Raw genomic sequence first — 17,305 nt, 5'->3', positions numbered from 1 at the left:
CGCAGGCTTCTGTTCAAACTGACAGCAGCTTCTGTCTTTCAGTTCAACAAAAAGACATGAAATGATGACATAAAGACTTGATGTTTATTCAATTGTGTCATCATTTGTGGCATTAAATAATTGTACCTCATCTTTAATTTCAAAATGACATGAGAGAGAAGGGAGGGGGGGGGGGGGGTCTCTTATCTCGGCAGTCTGGTAGAATTGTTGTAGGTGTTGCTTAACAACATGATTAGTCATCATTTTTGTTTATAAGATGAAAAATTCCAAAATAAAGTGTTTAAAAAAAAAAAATTCATCTTTTCTACTGATTTATTTATTTTTGTGGATTCGACTCTAACTTTAGGTTAGAACCTTTTTACTTTAGAACCATCCAGTTTCCCAGTTAGGCTCAGTTAGTTTGTTTTTGATCAATAAAAATTGTAAATTAATAAGTATTCTGTGAAACAAAAACACATCTGTATGGAAGCCCGTTTCCGCCACTTAATAAAAATAAATTTAGAATTACTATCTCATAATTATGAGATACTAAGTCGAAATTATGAGATACTATCTCATAATTATGAGATAGTATTTCTAAATTTATTTTTATTAAGTGGCGGAAACGGGCTTCCATACTTCTGAGGTCAAGGAAAGTATGTAAAAGAGTAAAAACTCCGCCGGCTGACAGGACTCTAACGTAAAACCCCGTGCTGTTTGTGCAGCTTTGCCCCTACCAACATGGCGGCTGCGTAAAGAACAGGGGCGTGGCCAACCTGTAGAAATCAGACGGACTTCCCGAAAATTAGACGGCGTCTGGTTTGGGACTTCGGTCCTGACGTCACGGCCGTCGCTGATTGGCGGAGAGGGTGAGCTCGTCTCGGCTATAGAGGAGTCACGGCCGTCGCTGATTGGCGGAGAGAGTGAGCGCGTCTGGGATATAGAGGAGCGGACGTGCCGGTGAGGAGCCCCAGTGAAGTCCAGCAGGGAGCGGAGAAGAAGCGGAGAAGAAGCGGAGCAGAAAGGCCCAGAACACACGGAAGACGCGAACTTTTACTGGACTATTGTTGGACCCAGCAGCCACTCACGGAAGACGTTTTTTCGGCGCTGATCTCTACGCGATAAACTCCCTGAAACCAGCGTCCAGCGGCCACTTTAAACTGCCTGTTTGGAGCCACCTGAGAGGACCGCCATGATCCGCCTGTGCCTTGTGTTGATGTTATCCGCCTCCGTCTGCTCAGAGTCGGTGAGTTGTTCCCCCGCATCTTTCCATTCAGAGCCGAACCTTTCTTAAAGTTTGCTGCTAGCTTGTGAGCCGCTGGGACAGCCCTGACCCGGGCTCCGGGGAACCGTTTCCCCGGTTTAAACGGCTGAAACCGGGAGTTTGGCGGCAGGGCCGGCCCAAGCCTTTATGGGTCCTTAAGCAGAATTTCATTTGGGGCCCCCCTACAGTCACCTCAGCTCCAGATGCCTCATTATTCCACAGGCTACACTGTTATGTGTGTAACGGACCCACAATCATCAGCATTATTTGTAATCATCTTACATTATACAGGTGTCATTCTTGTTTTTAACCTTAAAGGGATAGCAAACTCATAAATATGGTTTAATTAACTTCTACATAAAGAGTGATGTATGGGTCATTAATTTAACTATTTGAAAGTAACATCAGCAGGCTGGAGACTGCATTTATAGTAAACACGTTAAATAGTTTAATTTCTTTCAGATGTGCAATGGTGTGCAAAATGTTCAAAATCCAAAATAGAATCAAATGACATTCACATTATCTTGCAGTAAAATAAAGTTGTAATCAAAATTAAATACTTAAATACTTTTGCCCAACGGTGGCAGCACCCAACAGGAGGCATAAATTAACCTAGTATTAGTATTTTGTCAAAATTATTATTATTTTTTTTCTGGTGTAATACAATTTCGTTTAAATTGTTCAATGTTATTTTAATTTAATGTATATATTTACTTTTTTATCACAACGTCTCTGTGCTCTCTGGGGCCCCCTGTTGGCGTGGGGGCCCTAAGCGACCGCGTAGTTGGCATATGCCTTGGGCCGGCTCTGTTTGGCGGCTTTGTTGTTGGCCTGCCATCGCTCTCCCGTTCGGGGCCCGGATGGGGGGGCTGGCAGGCACTGATCCAGCCCCAGGTTCTGCTCGTTTTTTACGTTAAAAAGCCTGGTTTTGTGGCTGTACGTCGGGACTAATCCTGTGAATGAGTTGTTTTGGGCTGTTGGCTCCCAGCATAAAGCTCAGAGCCCCCCCCCTCTCTCTCATTTATAAGTCAAACAGCGACTTCCTGTGTTGCTAAAAGCAAAATGTTGACTCAACGTTGAAAGAATGTGTGCTCTGAGGCCTGGAAGAGGCTGAGATTTACCCTGTGAAGCCCAATCTGTGCGGACAGCACCGCTTTCCTCCCATTTATTTAAGCTTGGTGTCTTTATTTATCTGTTATTTGTCTGTTTATACGCTGGCTGTTGCTCCCACACCTGAGAATGTCAGTCGTTGACCCCCATCAGAGAGAGAAAATGACTCTCATGTGATGGTTTCAGGCCATAAACCCCATAATTATCTGCTTTCTCTGCACGTTTAAGCTGCTGCCGCCTGTAAATCCTGCTGGATATGTGCTGCTTGTGTCTTTTCTGCCTTTGCAGGGTGATTATCTGGGTTTACGGTAGCTGCTGCGTTACAATCGGATCTTTTTCTCGTTGTAGAACAACAGAAAGCAGAAGGTTGTTGGATCCTTCTGGTGTGTATTTTGATTAATAATGGTGTTTCTGCTCATTTAACAAGCGAATTTAAAACTTTTAAAGTGTTTTTTTGTCATGTAAAATCCTCATCAGGTTTGTTTCCATTAGCTGGTGTGAGGTGAATGAACTGGTGTGGTCAGCAGGGGGCGCTGTGAGGGCCACTCTGAATGGTAGCTAAACTCAGAGGAGGAAGAAGAAGAAGACACGAGCAAAAGCAAAGAAATATGGGGAAAAAAAGCTACTTAAAACTTTGATTCTTTCGTGTCGGCCATGTTTGTTCTGTAGAAACAGCTGATCGAACATATGAGGGAAATCTTCTGGATCACAGATTTATGGATCGCATAATTTAATTTGATTAAAGAGAGACGTGAAGGTGAAATGTTTTGGAGGTTTTCCATCGACTGAACTCAGCTTAATGAAATTAAGTGAATTATTGTGTTAGTCTGACTATGATCAGACCTTCGAAGGGCATGGAAACATGTTAGAAACAATTCATAGTTATTGCATGTTGGTAGTATTTCCTCCCTTTGGTGAAATATTCACTTTGCAAGTTGCCCTGTTGTCGTCTTTTTTAGGGATGTGTAACCAAACTTTCGAGCGTTTGTACCGCTTGGGCGCCATGTTTACTATTGGCTGCTGGCTGCGCTGGACTCGCCACGCAACACTGCGTGGTGACGTCATTCGCGCCCACTGGAATCGATAAGGGAATCGTTTGCAAAATCGCCAAAACGATTCCAAGGAATTGAAACCCTACTGACAATGATCAGACCTTTGAAGGACATGGAAACATGTTAGTCTGGCTATGATCAGACCTTCGAAGGACATGGAAACATGTTAGTCTGGCTATGATCAGACCTTCGAAGGACATGGAAACATGTTAGTCTGGCTATGATCAGACCATGGAAACATGTTAGTCTGGCTATGATCAGACCATGGAAACATGTTAGTCTGGCTATGATCAGACCTTCGAAGGGCATGGAAACATGTTAGTCTGGCTATGATCAGACCTTCGAAGGATATGGAAACATGTTAGTCTGACTATGATCAGACCATGGAAACATGTTAGTCTGGCTATGATCAGACCATGGAAACATGTTAGTCTGGCTATGATCAGACCTCCGAAGGGCATGGAAACATGTTAGTCTGGCTATGATCAGACCATGGAAACATGTTAGTCTGACTATGATCAGACCATGGAAACATGTTAGTCTGGCTATGATCAGACCTTCGAAGGACATGGAAACATGAAGCCCTCCTCCCAGTCCTCCCAGTTGCTGGGTACAGATGGTGTAAAGGCGGCGGTCTGACTGCCTACATGTGTGTTTGCTGCTTTTATTCTCCTGGAAGTGGGCGGGATTTAAAAAGTGCGCCCGGTCACACGCTGACGGAGGAAACACGGAGGTCAGAAACACCTCGTCCCTGCTGCCGGTGGCATTCCTCTCCTCCTCCTCCTCCCTTTCTTCCTCCTCCCTGCTGGAATGTGACCTCTGGTGACCTTGACCGGCCCTCTGGGGATTTTGCACACTTGGAGGGATCTCAATGGGTTGGCCTTTTCAGGGGGGGCCGTTTCTTCTTCTGTGGAAACACTTCCAGCTTTCTTCTTCTTCCGTTGAAACACCTCCAGCTTTCTTCTTCTTTTGTGGAAACACTTCCAGCTTTCTTCTTCTTCTGTGGAAACACCTCCACCTTTCTTCTTCTTCTGTGGAAACGCCTCCAGCTTTCTTCTTCTTCAGTGGAAACGCCTCCAGCTTTCTTCTTCTTCTGTGGAAACACCTCCAGCTTTCTTCTTCTTTTGTGGAAACACCTCCACCTTTCTTCTTCTTCTGTGGAAACACCTCCAGCTTTCTTCTTCTTCTGTGGAAACACCTCCAGCTTTCTTCTTCTTCTGTGGAAACACTTCCAGCTTTCTTCTTCTTCTGTGGAAACAGCTCCACCTTTCTTCTTCTGTGGAAACACCTCCAGCTTCCTTCTTCTTCTGTGGAAACACCTCCAGCTTTCTTCTTCTTCTGTGGAAACGCCTCCAGCTTTCTTCTTCTTCTGTGGAAACGCCTCCAGCTTTCTTCTTCTTCTGTGGAAACACTTCCAGCTTTCTTCTTCTTTTGTGGAAACGCCTCCAGCTTTCTTCTTCTTTTGTGGAAACAACTCCAGCTTTCTTCTTCTTCTGTGGAAACACCTCCAGCTTCCTTCTTCTTTTGTGGAAACACCTCCAGCTTTCTTCTTCTTTTGTGGAAACACCTCCAGCTTTCTTCTTCTTCTGTGGAAACACTTCCAGCTTTCTTCTTCTTCTGTGGAAACACTTCCAGCTTTCTTCTTCTTCTGTGGAAACAGCTCCACCTTTCTTCTTCTGTGGAAACAGCTCCAGCTTCCTTCTTCTTCTGTGGAAACACCTCCAGCTTTCTTCTTCTTCTGTGGAAACGCCTCCAGCTTTCTTCTTCTTCTGTGGAAACAGCTCCAGCTTTCTTCTTCTTCTGTGGAAACAGCTCCACCTTTCTTCTTCTGTGGAAACACCTCCAGCTTTCTTCTTCTTCTGTGGAAACACCTCCAGCTTTCTTCTTCTTCTGTGGAAACACCTCCAGCTTCCTTCTTCTTTTGTGGAAACACCTCCAGCTTTCTTCTTCTTTTGTGGAAACACCTCCAGCTTTCTTCTTCTTCTGTGGAAACACTTCCAGCTTTCTTCTTCTTCTGTGGAAACACTTCCAGCTTTCTTCTTCTTCTGTGGAAACAGCTCCACCTTTCTTCTTCTGTGGAAACAGCTCCAGCTTCCTTCTTCTTCTGTGGAAACACCTCCAGCTTTCTTCTTCTTTTGTGGAAACAGCTCCACCTTTCTTCTTCTGTGGAAACACCTCCAGCTTTCTTCTTCTTCTGTGGAAACACCTCCAGCTTTCTTCTTCTTCTGTGGAAACGCCTCCAGCTTTCTTCTTCTTCTGTGGAAACAGCTCCAGCTTTCTTCTTCTTCTGTGGAAACAGCTCCACCTTTCTTCTTCTGTGGAAACACCTCCAGCTTTCTTCTTCTTCTGTGGAAACACCTCCAGCTTTCTTCTTCTTTTGTGGAAACGCCTCCAGCTTTCTTCTTCTTCTTTTGTGGAAACAACTCCAGCTTTCTTCTTCTTCTGTGGAAACACCTCCAGCTTCCTTCTTCTTTTGTGGAAACACCTCCAGCTTCCTTCTTCTTTTGTGGAAACACCTCCAGCTTTCTTCTTCTTCTGTGGAAACACCTCCAGCTTTCTTCTTCTTCTGTGGAAACAGCTCCAGCTTTCTTCTTCTTCTGTGGAAACAGCTCCACCTTTCTTCTGTGGAAACACCTCCACCTTTCTTCTTCTTCTGTGGAAACACTTCCAGCTTTCTTCTTCTTCTGTGGAAACACCTCCAGCTTTCTTCTTCTTCTGTTGAAACACCTCCAGCTTTCTTCTTCTTCTGTGGAAACACCTCCAGCTTCCTTCTTCTGTGGAAACACCTCCAGCTTCCTTCTTCTTTTGTTGAAACACCTCCAGCTTTCTTCTTCTTCTGTGGAAACACCTCCAGCTTCCTTCTTCTGTGGAAACACCTCCAGCTTCCTTCTTCTGTGGAAACACCTCCAGCTTCCTTCTTCTTCTGTTGAAACACCTCCAGCTTTCTTCTTCTTCTGTTGAAACACCTCCAGCTTTCTTCTTCTGTGGAAATACCTCCACCTTTCTTCTTCTTGTGTGGAAACACCTCCAGCTTCCTTCTTCTGTGGAAACACCTCCAGCTTCCTTCTTCTTCTGTTGAAACACCTCCAGCTTTCTTCTTCTGTGGAAATACCTCCACCTTTCTTCTTCTTGTGTGGAAATACCTCCACCTTTCTTCTTCTTGTGTGGAAATACCTCCACCTTTCTTCTTCTTGTGTGGAAACACCTCCAGCTTTCTTCTTCTTGTGTGGAAACACCTCCAGCTTTCTTCTTCTTGTGTGGAAACACCTCCAGCTTTCTTCTTCTCCTGCTCCCTAAATGAGCTGCAGCTTCCCTCCTTTGTCTCTGCTCCTCACCGGCTTTTCTCTCCCTTTGATGGATGCTTATCCTCTGAGCTCTGACCGTCCTTCCCTCCCTTTCTCCCCCCGGCCCACCGGGGTCACTCTTGGTATGCCGGCTCGACCTGATCGATAACAATGTTGCGCCACCTGACAAAAGAACGCTCTGAATGCATAAAAAGGCTCTTTGAGGGGCCGCCGGCACGCCTGGAATGTTTTTATCTGAGGGTTGAGCTGGTTTCACATCCACTGGATACCAGGAGGAAGTTATTGAGTTGACCTTCAGCTTTGACCCTTTGGGGGCAAACAGACCTTCCACCATCCACCTTTCTGCCCATATAAGGCCACGTTCCTCCATGTCCTCCTCTATTATTTGGGCTCCATCTTTGTTGTTGTGATTGGCTCCACCGGGGGGGTAATAACTCTGGATAATCGTGGTTAAAAAGTCCCGTTTCCCCCGGAGTTAATCCATGTTGCCCCACCAAACGCCGGCTTGTTGCCTTAGCAGCTCCATTTGTTATGTCTCGTTGGAATGTGACTGGTTCTGCCTTTAACACCCCCCCTCCACCAGTCATTTGCAAGAGAATGAGCCAGTTTCTTTTTTTTAAGGAAGTTTTTTTGGTCTCTTTTGCATGACGGGGCGCTCTGAAAAGCTGCTGCTGGGTGTGGGGGGGTAAATAGAAGGACTGGGGTGTAATAATGGTTCTTGCTTTGCTGTCCGCTGGCCTATAAAATCCCATTGGACCCAGGAATGTTGGCACAGAGAGGAGGTTTTTGTCCTTCCTGAGCAGCGGTGAACCTGATCCCCTCCGGCCCTTTGAACCGCTGAACCGCTGCATACTCTGGCAGCGCGAACGAGAACCGAACCGACGCGTCTGTTAAAGAGTCGATGTTTAACTGGTGATGGAAACCTTCTGCTTTAAATCCTTTAACCAGTGGATAATGGTTCCAGCTAACTGATTAACCAGGAAGTGATTACAGGAAGCATTGTCATAGGACACAGGGCGGCAGGTTATTATAGGCCAGCTGAGAGCAGAGTGATGCTTTCACACTTTGATTTGAATCGGCTGTTCATCACTTTGTTAAAAACTGAGGAATTCTGGTTAGATTTGAGCGTTTGGATCACTTTAGATGTTAAAAACTGAAGAATTCTGGTTAGATTTGAGCGTTTGGATCACTTTAGATGTTAAAAACTGAAGAATTCTGGTTAGATTTGAGCGTTTGGATCACTTTAGATGTTAAAAACTGAAGAATTCTGGTTAGATTTGAGCGTTTGGATCACTTTAGATGTTAAAAACTGAAGAATTCTGGTTAGATTTGAGCGTTTGGATCACTTTAGATGTTAAAAACTGAAGAATTCTGGTTAGATTTGAGTGTTTGCATCACTTTAGTCACATGACCACAGTATCAATCAATAAATATACATGTCCAGCAAATAATCACCAGAAAAAGTATGCTATGTAGCTTATGTGTGCAAATGCAGTCTCACTCACACCCCGCTAACATAACTATGGACACAGTTGCTGTAGTTGTGCTGCTGTAGCTGTGTTGCTGTGCTGCTGTAGCTGTGTTGCTGTGCTGCTGTAGTTGTGCTGCTGTAGTTGTGCTGCTGTTGCTGTGCTGCTGTAGCTGTGTTGCTGTGCTGCTGTAGTTGTGCTGCTGTAGTTGTGCTGCTGTAGCTGTGCTGCTGTAGCTGTGCTGCTGTAGCTGTGCTGCTGTAGTTGTACTGCTGTGCTGCTATAGTTGTGCTGCTGTAGTTGTGCTGCTGTAGCTGTGCTGGCGCTGCTGTAGCTGTGCTGCTGTAGTTGTACTGCTGTGCTGCTATAGTTGTGCTGCTGTAGTTGTGCTGCTGTGCTGCTGTAGCTGTGCTGCTGTAGTTGTGCTGCTGTAGTTGTGCTGCTGTAGTTGTGCTGCTGTAGCTGTGCTGCTGTAGTTGTGCTGCTGTAGCTGTGTTGCTGTAGTTGTGCTGCTGTAGTTGTGCTGCTGTAGCTGTGCTGCTGTAGTTGTGCTGCTGTAGTTGTGCTGCTGTGCTGCTATAGCTGTGCTGGCTGTAGTTTTGCTGCTGTAGTTGTGCTGCTGTAGTTGTGCTGCTGTAGTTGTGCTGCTGTAGTTGTGCTGCTGTAGCTGTGCTGCTGTAGTTGTGCTGCTGTAGCTGTGCTGCTGTGCTGGCTGTAGTTTTGCTGCTGTAGTTGTGCTGCTATAGTTGTGCTGCTGTAGCTGTGCTGCTGTAGCTGTGCTGCTGTAGCTGTGCTGCTGTAGCTGTGCTGCTGTAGCTGTGCTGCTGTAGCTGTGCTGCTGTAGTTGTGCTGCTGTAGCTGTGCTGCTGTAGCTGTGCTGCTGTAGCTGTGCTGCTGTAGTTGTGCTGCTGTAGTTGTGCTGCTGTAGTTGTGCTGCTGTAGTTGTGCTGCTGTAGTTGTACTGCATAATGATACACCTGTGAGCTCTCCCTGTGAGCTCTCCCTGTGAGCTCTCCCTGTGAGCTCTCCCTGTGAGCTCTCCCTGTGAGCTCTCCCTGTGAGCTCTCCCTGTGAGCTCTCCCTGTGAGCTCCACCTGTGAGCTCTCCCTGTGAGCTCTCCCTGTGAGCTCTCCCTGTGAGCTCTCCCTGTGAGCTCTCCCTGTGAGCTCTCCCTGTGAGCTCCGCTCTGAGTGTGGTCCCGGAACCTAGAAGCAGCAGAACGGCAGCTCTCTGTGGTTCTGGCGTCCGACCTGTCCAGCCTCTGTGGTTCTGGCGTCCGACCCGTCCAGCCTCTGTGGTTCTGGCGTCCGACCCGTCCAGCCTCTCGGTGGTTCTGCTGCAGACGGGACAGGAATGTGGCGCTGACTGAGCAGCCTGACCCACTTTCAGAGCCTCGGTCTGCTTTATCTGGTATGAAGGGAAGGAAAGCTGCTCCTCTATAAAGATCTTTACACTTATAAACTCTATAAAGATCTTTACACTTATAAGCTCTATAAAGATCTTTACACTTATAAACTCTATAAAGATCTTTACACTTATAAACTCTATAAACTATAAAGATCTTTACACTTATAAGCTCTATAAACTATAAAGATCTTTACACTTATAAACTCTATAAAGATCTTTACACTTATAAGCTCTATAAACTGTATAAAATCTCCTTAACTGCAGCTGAAGATGATTTGTTTTGAAGTAAAATCTAAAATGTTCATTTCACTCATTAAACGTCTCCTCTGGTTTGACTATTTCAGCTGAAAATCTGCTCGTCCGTTAGGGTTAGGGCTACCCTTAGGTTTAGGGTTAGGGCTACCCTTGGGTTAGGGTTACCCTTAGGTTAGGGTTAGGGTTACCCTTAGGTTAGGGTTAGGGTTACCCTTAGGTTAGGGTTAGGGTTACCCTTAGGTTAGGGTTAGAGTTAGGGCTACCCTTAGGTTTAGGGTTAGGGCTACCCTTAGGGTTAGGTTTAGGGCTACCCTTAGGGTTAGGTGTAGGAGGGGGGCAGGAGCCGGCTCAGACTGACCCCAGAAGCTTCCTGCTGCTTTGGGTGGGGCAGGAGGGGGCAGCTCAGGTGGTTTCAGCTGTGTTCCATCTGAAAATACGGATGGAAGGATGGAAAACACGATAATTCATCACATTCCTGCTGGGGTTTGTTTTCTGCCCTTTCACCCTCTGAGCCTCCTCTGAATGCACCAGATGCCCCTCTCTGCAGCAGCAGATTGGGGGGGGGGGGGTTGTTTCCTGGGGTTAATGACGGCCGCCTGCTGCAGCTTTAGCCCCGGTTACCTCGCTCATTGATGGGCTCGGCTGCCATGGTTCGGGGGTCCTGACGGACCAGCTTCCAGATGCTGAGACGTCTGAAGCAGTGTTGGATCTGCTGTTTCTGCTGTTTCTGCCCTTATTCCTGTCGCTGTGTTCCAACGTGCACGCCACGCTGGGTTATCCACGCCAAACCAGCCGACTGAAACGGGTCTGATGAGCTTTTACAGACGCAACCGTTAAAAAATGTAACTTCAGACTGTTGGATGGGAACAGATCTGCATGAAATGACCTGCAGAGAAACTGAAATCTGAATTATTGTGTGTTATAAAGCTGCTGTTGGCTGATCAGAGTTTATAAAGTGCTTTGGTTAGGAAACAGAAACCTAACCTAAGCACTTTATATATCTTGTTATAAAGCTGCTGTTGGTGCTTTAACGTCAGTTAAAGACGATGAAACAGTTTAAAACATTAATGAAAACAGTCCAGTTAAACTTTCTGATGACATCAGCTTCCCATTGGTTCCCGTCTGCGCCGCCGCCGCCCACATCTGGCTGGCGGTCAGATGTTGCACATCAGACAAAATGGGGCTCTGCTCCTAAGATGGATGGTTTGGGCCGCAGCCTGATGTGCACACAGCTGGCTGGCAGACCTCCTGAAGCCCTCTGTTCACATCTGGATGTTTCCGTCCCTGTTTGTTTGTGGCGGCGTTTCCGTGGTAACGCTGACGTTTAGGGTCGGAGCGAACAGAAAGCTTTAACCCGAACCCTTTACATCAGTCACAGAAAGCTGCTTTTGGTTCTGAGTCGGGCTCTGGACCCGGTTTACTTCCTGTTCTGGGTCTGTTGGGGGGGGGGGCGGTACGGTCTGTGGGGGGCCGGTACCGTCTGTGGGGGGGGTAACCGTCTGTTCATAAGCTCGGGGCTGAAGGTCCCAAACATTAGCACAACAGTTTGAGTTTTAAAGCTGTAAAACTTTGAGTGAGTGAAACATCTGCATTAATCCAGCTGTTCTGCTGGGTCCAAACAGCCACCCGGTCCCAACTAAAAGATGAATTCAGCCTCAGTGAGTATGGACTCTGTGACAGGATTATTAAGTTATTAGTTTAAACTCCTCCCTCAGCTCATAGTGTTTACCCACAGAACCATAAAGAACCATAAAGAACCTCAGAACTCTTCCTGGAGTCCAACAGAACCGATGTTATCACAGCTGGAACCGTCGTAATGAAACCTTTAAATGGATGTTTTCTGCACATTTAAAGCGGTTTAAAAATTTAAAAATAAATAAATTGGGCCTCAGGGAGCGACCGAGTGAGATTCCTTTAGCATGACTCAGCAGAGCTGCTGCAGCTCCGCTCTGAATCAGGTGACTCAGCGTTAAAGGTTAAAGGTTCAGGTCTGTACTGGGTTTAACCAGGGCTGTGTTCGAAACCGCCTACTGCATACTGCATACTTGCATACTTGCATACTGCATACTACATACTGCATACTACATACTTGCATACTTGCATACTGCATACTTGCATACTTGCATACTTGCATACTGCATACTGCATACTTGCATACTTGCATACTTGCATACTTGCATACTGCATACTTGCATACTTGCATACTGCATACTTGCATACTTGCATACTGCATACTACATACTGCATACTACATACTTGCATCTTGCATACTTGCATACTTGCATACTTGCATACTTGCATACTTGCATACTGCATACTACATACTGCATACTACATCTTGCATACTGCATACTTGCATACTGCATACTTGCATACTGCATACTGCATACTGCATACTTACATACTGCATACTTGCATACTACATACTTGCATACTACATCTTGCATACTGCATACTTGCATACTGCATACTTGCATACTGCATACTTGCATACTGCATACTGCATACTGCATACTTACATACTGCATACTGCATACTTGCATACTGCATACTACATACTTGCATACTACATCTTGCATACTGCATACTACATACTGCATACTTACATACTACATACTGCATACTTACATACTACATACTGCATACTTGCATACTGCATACTACATACTACATACTGCATACTACATACTACATACTGATCGATCAGACAGTATGCAGAGCGTTTACCCACAATGCATCTCGCTCCTGCCCGAGCCGAAATCAGCCGGCCTGAAGCTGATTTCTCTTAAGCTCTAAACTCTGTAAACTTTAGCAACATTTGAAACATTTTCAGGTGAGAAAGTAGTCGTTTAGATCCCCAACGTGTTGAAAACCTGACAAAATACCGTCTGTTTACCATTTTGTTCCCACGAATTCGGCGCTACTAAAGCTAGCCGCAGTGAGCTAACGCACTTCCTGTTATTTTCACAAAATAAAATACCCGTTGCCTTTTATCATAGGGAAAGCCATTACCATACAATTGGTGCTTTTGTTTTGAAAACAGGAAGTGAACCTACCCTCGTGGGTAACCCTGATGGGTAACTAACCCGAACCTAACCCTAACTACCCCCCCCTGTGCAGCAGGTGGTCCTTCCCACTGGAACAGGATCCTGTTTGCTTCTCCACTGGTTAACTGTTTTCGTGGTAATTCGGTCAGTTTGTGTCTTTAATTCGTTTCCCGCCTCGAACGGTCGATGTAACCGAGTCTGGGACAGATTATTTTACTGATAATCACTGATGTTTCTCTGGGCTTTTAAAGCGGCTTTCATTCTTCTCTCCAGCTCCACTCCTTAAAGACGGATTAACGGTCAGAAATGTCTTACTAAGGACGTCTTTGTGGTGAAAAGCGTTGGTCGTGTTTTTAGGTGCTGCTGCCGACCGTTTCCTGTTGTTTAAATAAAGTTTTCTGTGTTTTTGCTTTCCGACCGCACTGAGCTTTGTGTTTCCGACCTTCGGCTTCCTCTGAACGCTCTCTGGTGTCCCAGCAGGTCAGGGAGACGGAGACGTGGATGCCCATGAAAACCACGCAGATGGCCGCCATGTTGACGCACGGCGGCGACCTGGAGGCGTCTGGAGACTCGCCGAACGGCTCCGACTTCGGCTTCACGGACGCCGAAGACGAGGACGAGGACGATGAAGATTACTACGGCGACGAGGACGACGAGTTCTCCGGATCCGGGGATGGAGGTTGGTCCTCGTTACTATGGAAACCTGCTTTTATACCCTTTGATATAAGACCGTGGAAGTTAACAGAATCTCGTGTTTCCACAGCAACCGACGTGTCGCCCACAGGAGACGCCCGACCTTCCGGAAAGGTGAGCCGCAGTTTTACGTCCTCTGACCCGGACGGTTCGCTGTTCGCCGAGGTTTCTCTGAGGTTTCCCTCGCAGTGTTTTCAGCTTCTTCTCTCGCCCGCAGCCCGACGCCAACAACAACAAGATCCCCGAGCTGGAGCGCCCGGCGCGGCCGACCGTGGACGAGACGGACGCCGTCCAGGAGAGCAACGAGATCCCTCTGCTGAGGAACGAGGCCGAGGCCGGCGAGGAGCACCCGTCCAACGTCCTGATGTCCCGCGGCGACAGCATCTTCAACAAGACGGAGGTCCTGGCAGGTCAGTGTCGGCCCCCGTGGTCCCGCCCCCCCCGCCCGGGGAATCAGGCTCACAGGAGCAGCCCCCACATTATGGGATGGATGCCCAGTGCAGACAGATGTCAGCTCTCAGCTGCTTAGCTTAGCTTAGCTTAGCTTAGTTTATATTAGCGTAGCTTAGCTTGGCTTAGCTTAGTTTATTTTAGTTTATATTAGCTTAGCGTAGCTTAGTTTAGCTTATTTTAGCTTAGCTTATTTTTAGTTTATATTAGCGTAGCTTAGCTTATTTTAGCTTAGCTTGGCTTATTTTAGCTTGGCTTATTTTAGCTTGGCTTATTTTAGCTTAGCTTAGCTTATTTTATCTTAGCGTAGCTTGGCTTATTTTAGCTTAGCTTATTTTAGCTTAGCTTAAACTGCGGCTGAAAGAATGGGTTAAATTTAATCACATTCATCAAATATTGGATTTAGCTGAATGCCGTTCAGAGTTTAACCGTCTGACGCCGTTTCCTTGTGGTTTGCAGCTCTGATCGCGGGCGGCGCCGTGGGCCTGATGTTCGCCGTGCTGCTCATCCTGCTGCTCATCTACCGCATGAAGAAGAAGGACGAGGGCAGCTACGACCTGGGCAAGAAGCCCATCTACAAGAAGGCCCCCACCACCGAGATCTACGCATAGACCCCGCCCCCCACCGCCCCCCCGACCACACACAAACACACACCTCGCTCCCCCAAACACCCAATCAGGGCCGACCTCGGCCCCTCAGTGCCTCATCATTTAGCTCCTCCTCCGAGGGACGTTGGACGAATCAGGAGAGAAGCCCCGACAACACAATCGATTGACTGACTCCTCCCACCCGATGTCTGACCCCTCCCCCCAACTTCTGACCCCTCCCACCCGATGTATGACTCCTCCCACCCGATGTCTGACCCCTCCCACCTGATGTCTGACTCCTCCCCCCCAACTTCTGACTCCTCCCACCCGTTGTATGACTCCTCCCACCCGATGTCTGACCCCTCCCACCCGATGTCTGACTCCTCCCACCCGATGCTAATATTACTGGTGCTCTTCTGACCAATCAGAGGCTTTGCTTGGTGGAGGAGGGACTGTTTCGGTACGCCGTGCTTGTCTTTAATCGTTTTGTCTTTAATCGTTTTGTCCCCCCGATGAGAGAGAAAGCAGCACAACTCCTCCTTCTTTCCTCCGGTTAAACACTAACGGTCCCGTTATTTATTCTCTTATTGTAGCACAAGACTTTTAACAGGTGAACATCTGTATTAGTTTTTATTTCAGAGTCATTTCATGTTGGGTAAAGCAGCTTCCTGCTCTGACAGATCATGCTAATCATGCTAATTTGGATTCATAAGCTGGTCCTGAACCGCCCCCCCAGAGGGAGGCCGGTTTCGGCATGTTTTTGTTTCTCCTGTCGGCACGTAGCAGCAGCACCGCTAATCTGCTAACGCTGTCTGACCCGGGTCAGCGAGCGAAAACACGCCGCCGTTTGGGTCGTTGTCAGAGTGACACAGTGAGCTCACAGGAGCAGCCCCCACATTATGGGATGGATGTCCAGTGCAGACGGATGTCAGCTCTCAGCTGCTTAGCTTAGCTTAGCTCATTTTAGCTTAGCTTAGCGTGGCTTATTTTAGCTTAGCTTAGCTTACCTCTGAAAGCAGCTGAAAGAATGGGTTAAATTTAATCACATTCATCAAATATTGGATTTAGCTGAATGCCGTTCAGAGTTTAACCAAATTTCAAGCAAAAATCCAGCAAAATAAAAAAATTTACAAACTAAAATATTAGCAGAAAGTTTAAACTTAACGGCAGCTGGTGCTGTTCATCTTTTCTCCTTTTTGTCCGACTAAAATGGGCAAAAAATAGCCAAATGCAAATTTCTGCTGCGACCTGAACGTCAAGTTTTTGACATGTTTTAAGCTAAGCTAGGCTAAGCTAGGCTAACTGTAATGTGTATTAATCTTCTCATTCAGATGGATTTTGACCCTTTTTTTGGGGCAGATTTGGTTTTAAATGAGCAGATGAATCCACGCGACTTTTAAACTCATGAATGTTTTCGGTTTGTCACGGTTCTATAAAACCTTTCGGTACTTTTTCTTTCCGTTGTTTTTTTTTTGGTCTTTAAGCCGTCGGGTTGATGCTTTTCTCGATAAGCTACGAGTTTTCTGCCGTCAGTCTGGGCTCTCAGCAGGTTTGATGCTCGCGGTTCTCTGCACAGACCGAGGATCTGTAAATAGTCCTTCAGTCAGCGTAAAAAATATAAACTCGGTACTTTTCCGCCTCCGGGCAGCAGAATAATCTACCAAATATTTAAAAGCCAAATAGATTTTTGCTGTTTGTTTCCGGCACCGTAACGTTCGTGTAATTCACTGTAAATGTAAAGTTTTGATACTGCAGATGTTGATACTAACTCACCTCTCATTGTTCTCAAGTGTTTTTATTTTTTGTTTTGTTTTAATTTTTCCTCCATTAGATCACCCCCCCCTTTTTCTTTTTGTATTAATTTAACTGTCAAATAATTTTATTGCCTTCCTTCAGGTTGGGGCGTTTCGCCCCTTTAAGCTGTTGTATATGTGATTTTAAAAGTTTTATATACACTAGTTTGAGATTTTCAGAGACGAATAGTTTTGAAACTTTTTATTTTGTAAGAGTTTCTGTTATCTTTTAGACTTTTTTTTGCTTTTGTATTTATGTTTTTTTTCCCTTGTTTTTATGTGTAGAAGGATTGATTATGTGGTTGGTGTTCAGGGGAAGTCGTGCGATGAGCCGTGTCGACCCCAGCAGACCTCGGGCCGAGCGGACCCTTAAATTAAACGTAGATGACCACGACTCGCATGTGGAATTATACCAATTATATTATAGGAAGGATTCTGATTGGATTAAGAGGTGGAAACACAAAGATGAAGCGGTGATCGGCCCCAGGTCTGCTGGGGTAACATGGGAGAGAATGTTCTGCTGCTTAATGTCACAAACACCACATGTGAATCACCGATGGAATGGAGGAGCCAATGAATCATTGGTTTCTGCATGCAGGTTCTGATTTATTATTGGAAATAAAGCTATTTTTATGCACATTAACATTTAAAATCCCCTCTTTGTCCTGTTTCTATCTTTTCTCAGGCCTCAGTTAGCATGCTAAAGGTTAAAGGTCACCCCAAGGTCAGAAACCCAAGAGCTACATCTCAGACTCTGCGGGCCTCAGTTAGCATGTTAAAGGTTAAAGGTCACCCCAAGGTCAGAAACCAAAGAGCCACATCTCAGACTCTGCAGGCCTCAGTCAGCATGTTAAAGGTTAAAGGTCACCCCAAGGTCAGAAACCCAAGAGCTAC

At 46.2% G+C, this 17,305-nt stretch overlaps 1 protein-coding gene across 2 annotated transcripts; it reads left to right on the top strand.

Annotated features, from left to right (window-relative positions):
• Positions 1–908: 908 nt before the first annotated feature.
• Positions 909–17,063, top strand: sdc4 (syndecan 4). Of its 2 annotated transcripts, none has more exons than XM_075460024.1 (5): positions 909–1,225; positions 13,366–13,567; positions 13,652–13,695; positions 13,799–13,991; positions 14,491–17,063. In XM_075460024.1, exons 1-5 carry the CDS (start codon positions 1,172–1,174, stop codon positions 14,640–14,642), a joined length of 645 nt encoding a protein of 214 aa, XP_075316139.1. In that variant the 5' UTR covers positions 909–1,171; the 3' UTR covers positions 14,643–17,063. The 2 variants fall into 2 exon arrangements, with proteins under 2 accessions (XP_075316139.1, XP_075316140.1); XM_075460025.1 differs by having other exon boundaries at positions 911–1,225; positions 13,369–13,567.
• Positions 17,064–17,305: the final 242 nt, after the last annotated feature.

The sequence above is a fragment of the Odontesthes bonariensis genome, chromosome 3 (genome assembly GCF_027942865.1).
Source record: "Odontesthes bonariensis isolate fOdoBon6 chromosome 3, fOdoBon6.hap1, whole genome shotgun sequence".
In the NCBI taxonomy this organism is placed as follows: domain Eukaryota; kingdom Metazoa; phylum Chordata; class Actinopteri; order Atheriniformes; family Atherinopsidae; genus Odontesthes; species Odontesthes bonariensis.
This window is presented reverse-complemented; position numbering and strand designations above follow the sequence as displayed.

What these genes read in the sequence shown, in the direction of transcription:
- sdc4 (XM_075460024.1), top strand. Translation starts at nt 1,172, where the DNA reads ATGATCCGCCTGTGCCTTGTGTTGATGTTATCCGCCTCCGTCTGCTCA. An exon ending in CCTCCGTCTGCTCAGAGTCG is followed by an intron (nt 1,226 to 13,365) that starts GTGAGTTGTTCC and finishes CTGGTGTCCCAG; the next exon opens with CAGGTCAGGGAGACGGAGAC. An exon ending in ACGCCCGACCTTCCGGAAAG is followed by an intron (nt 13,696 to 13,798) that starts GTGAGCCGCAGT and finishes TCTCGCCCGCAG; the next exon opens with CCCGACGCCAACAACAACAA.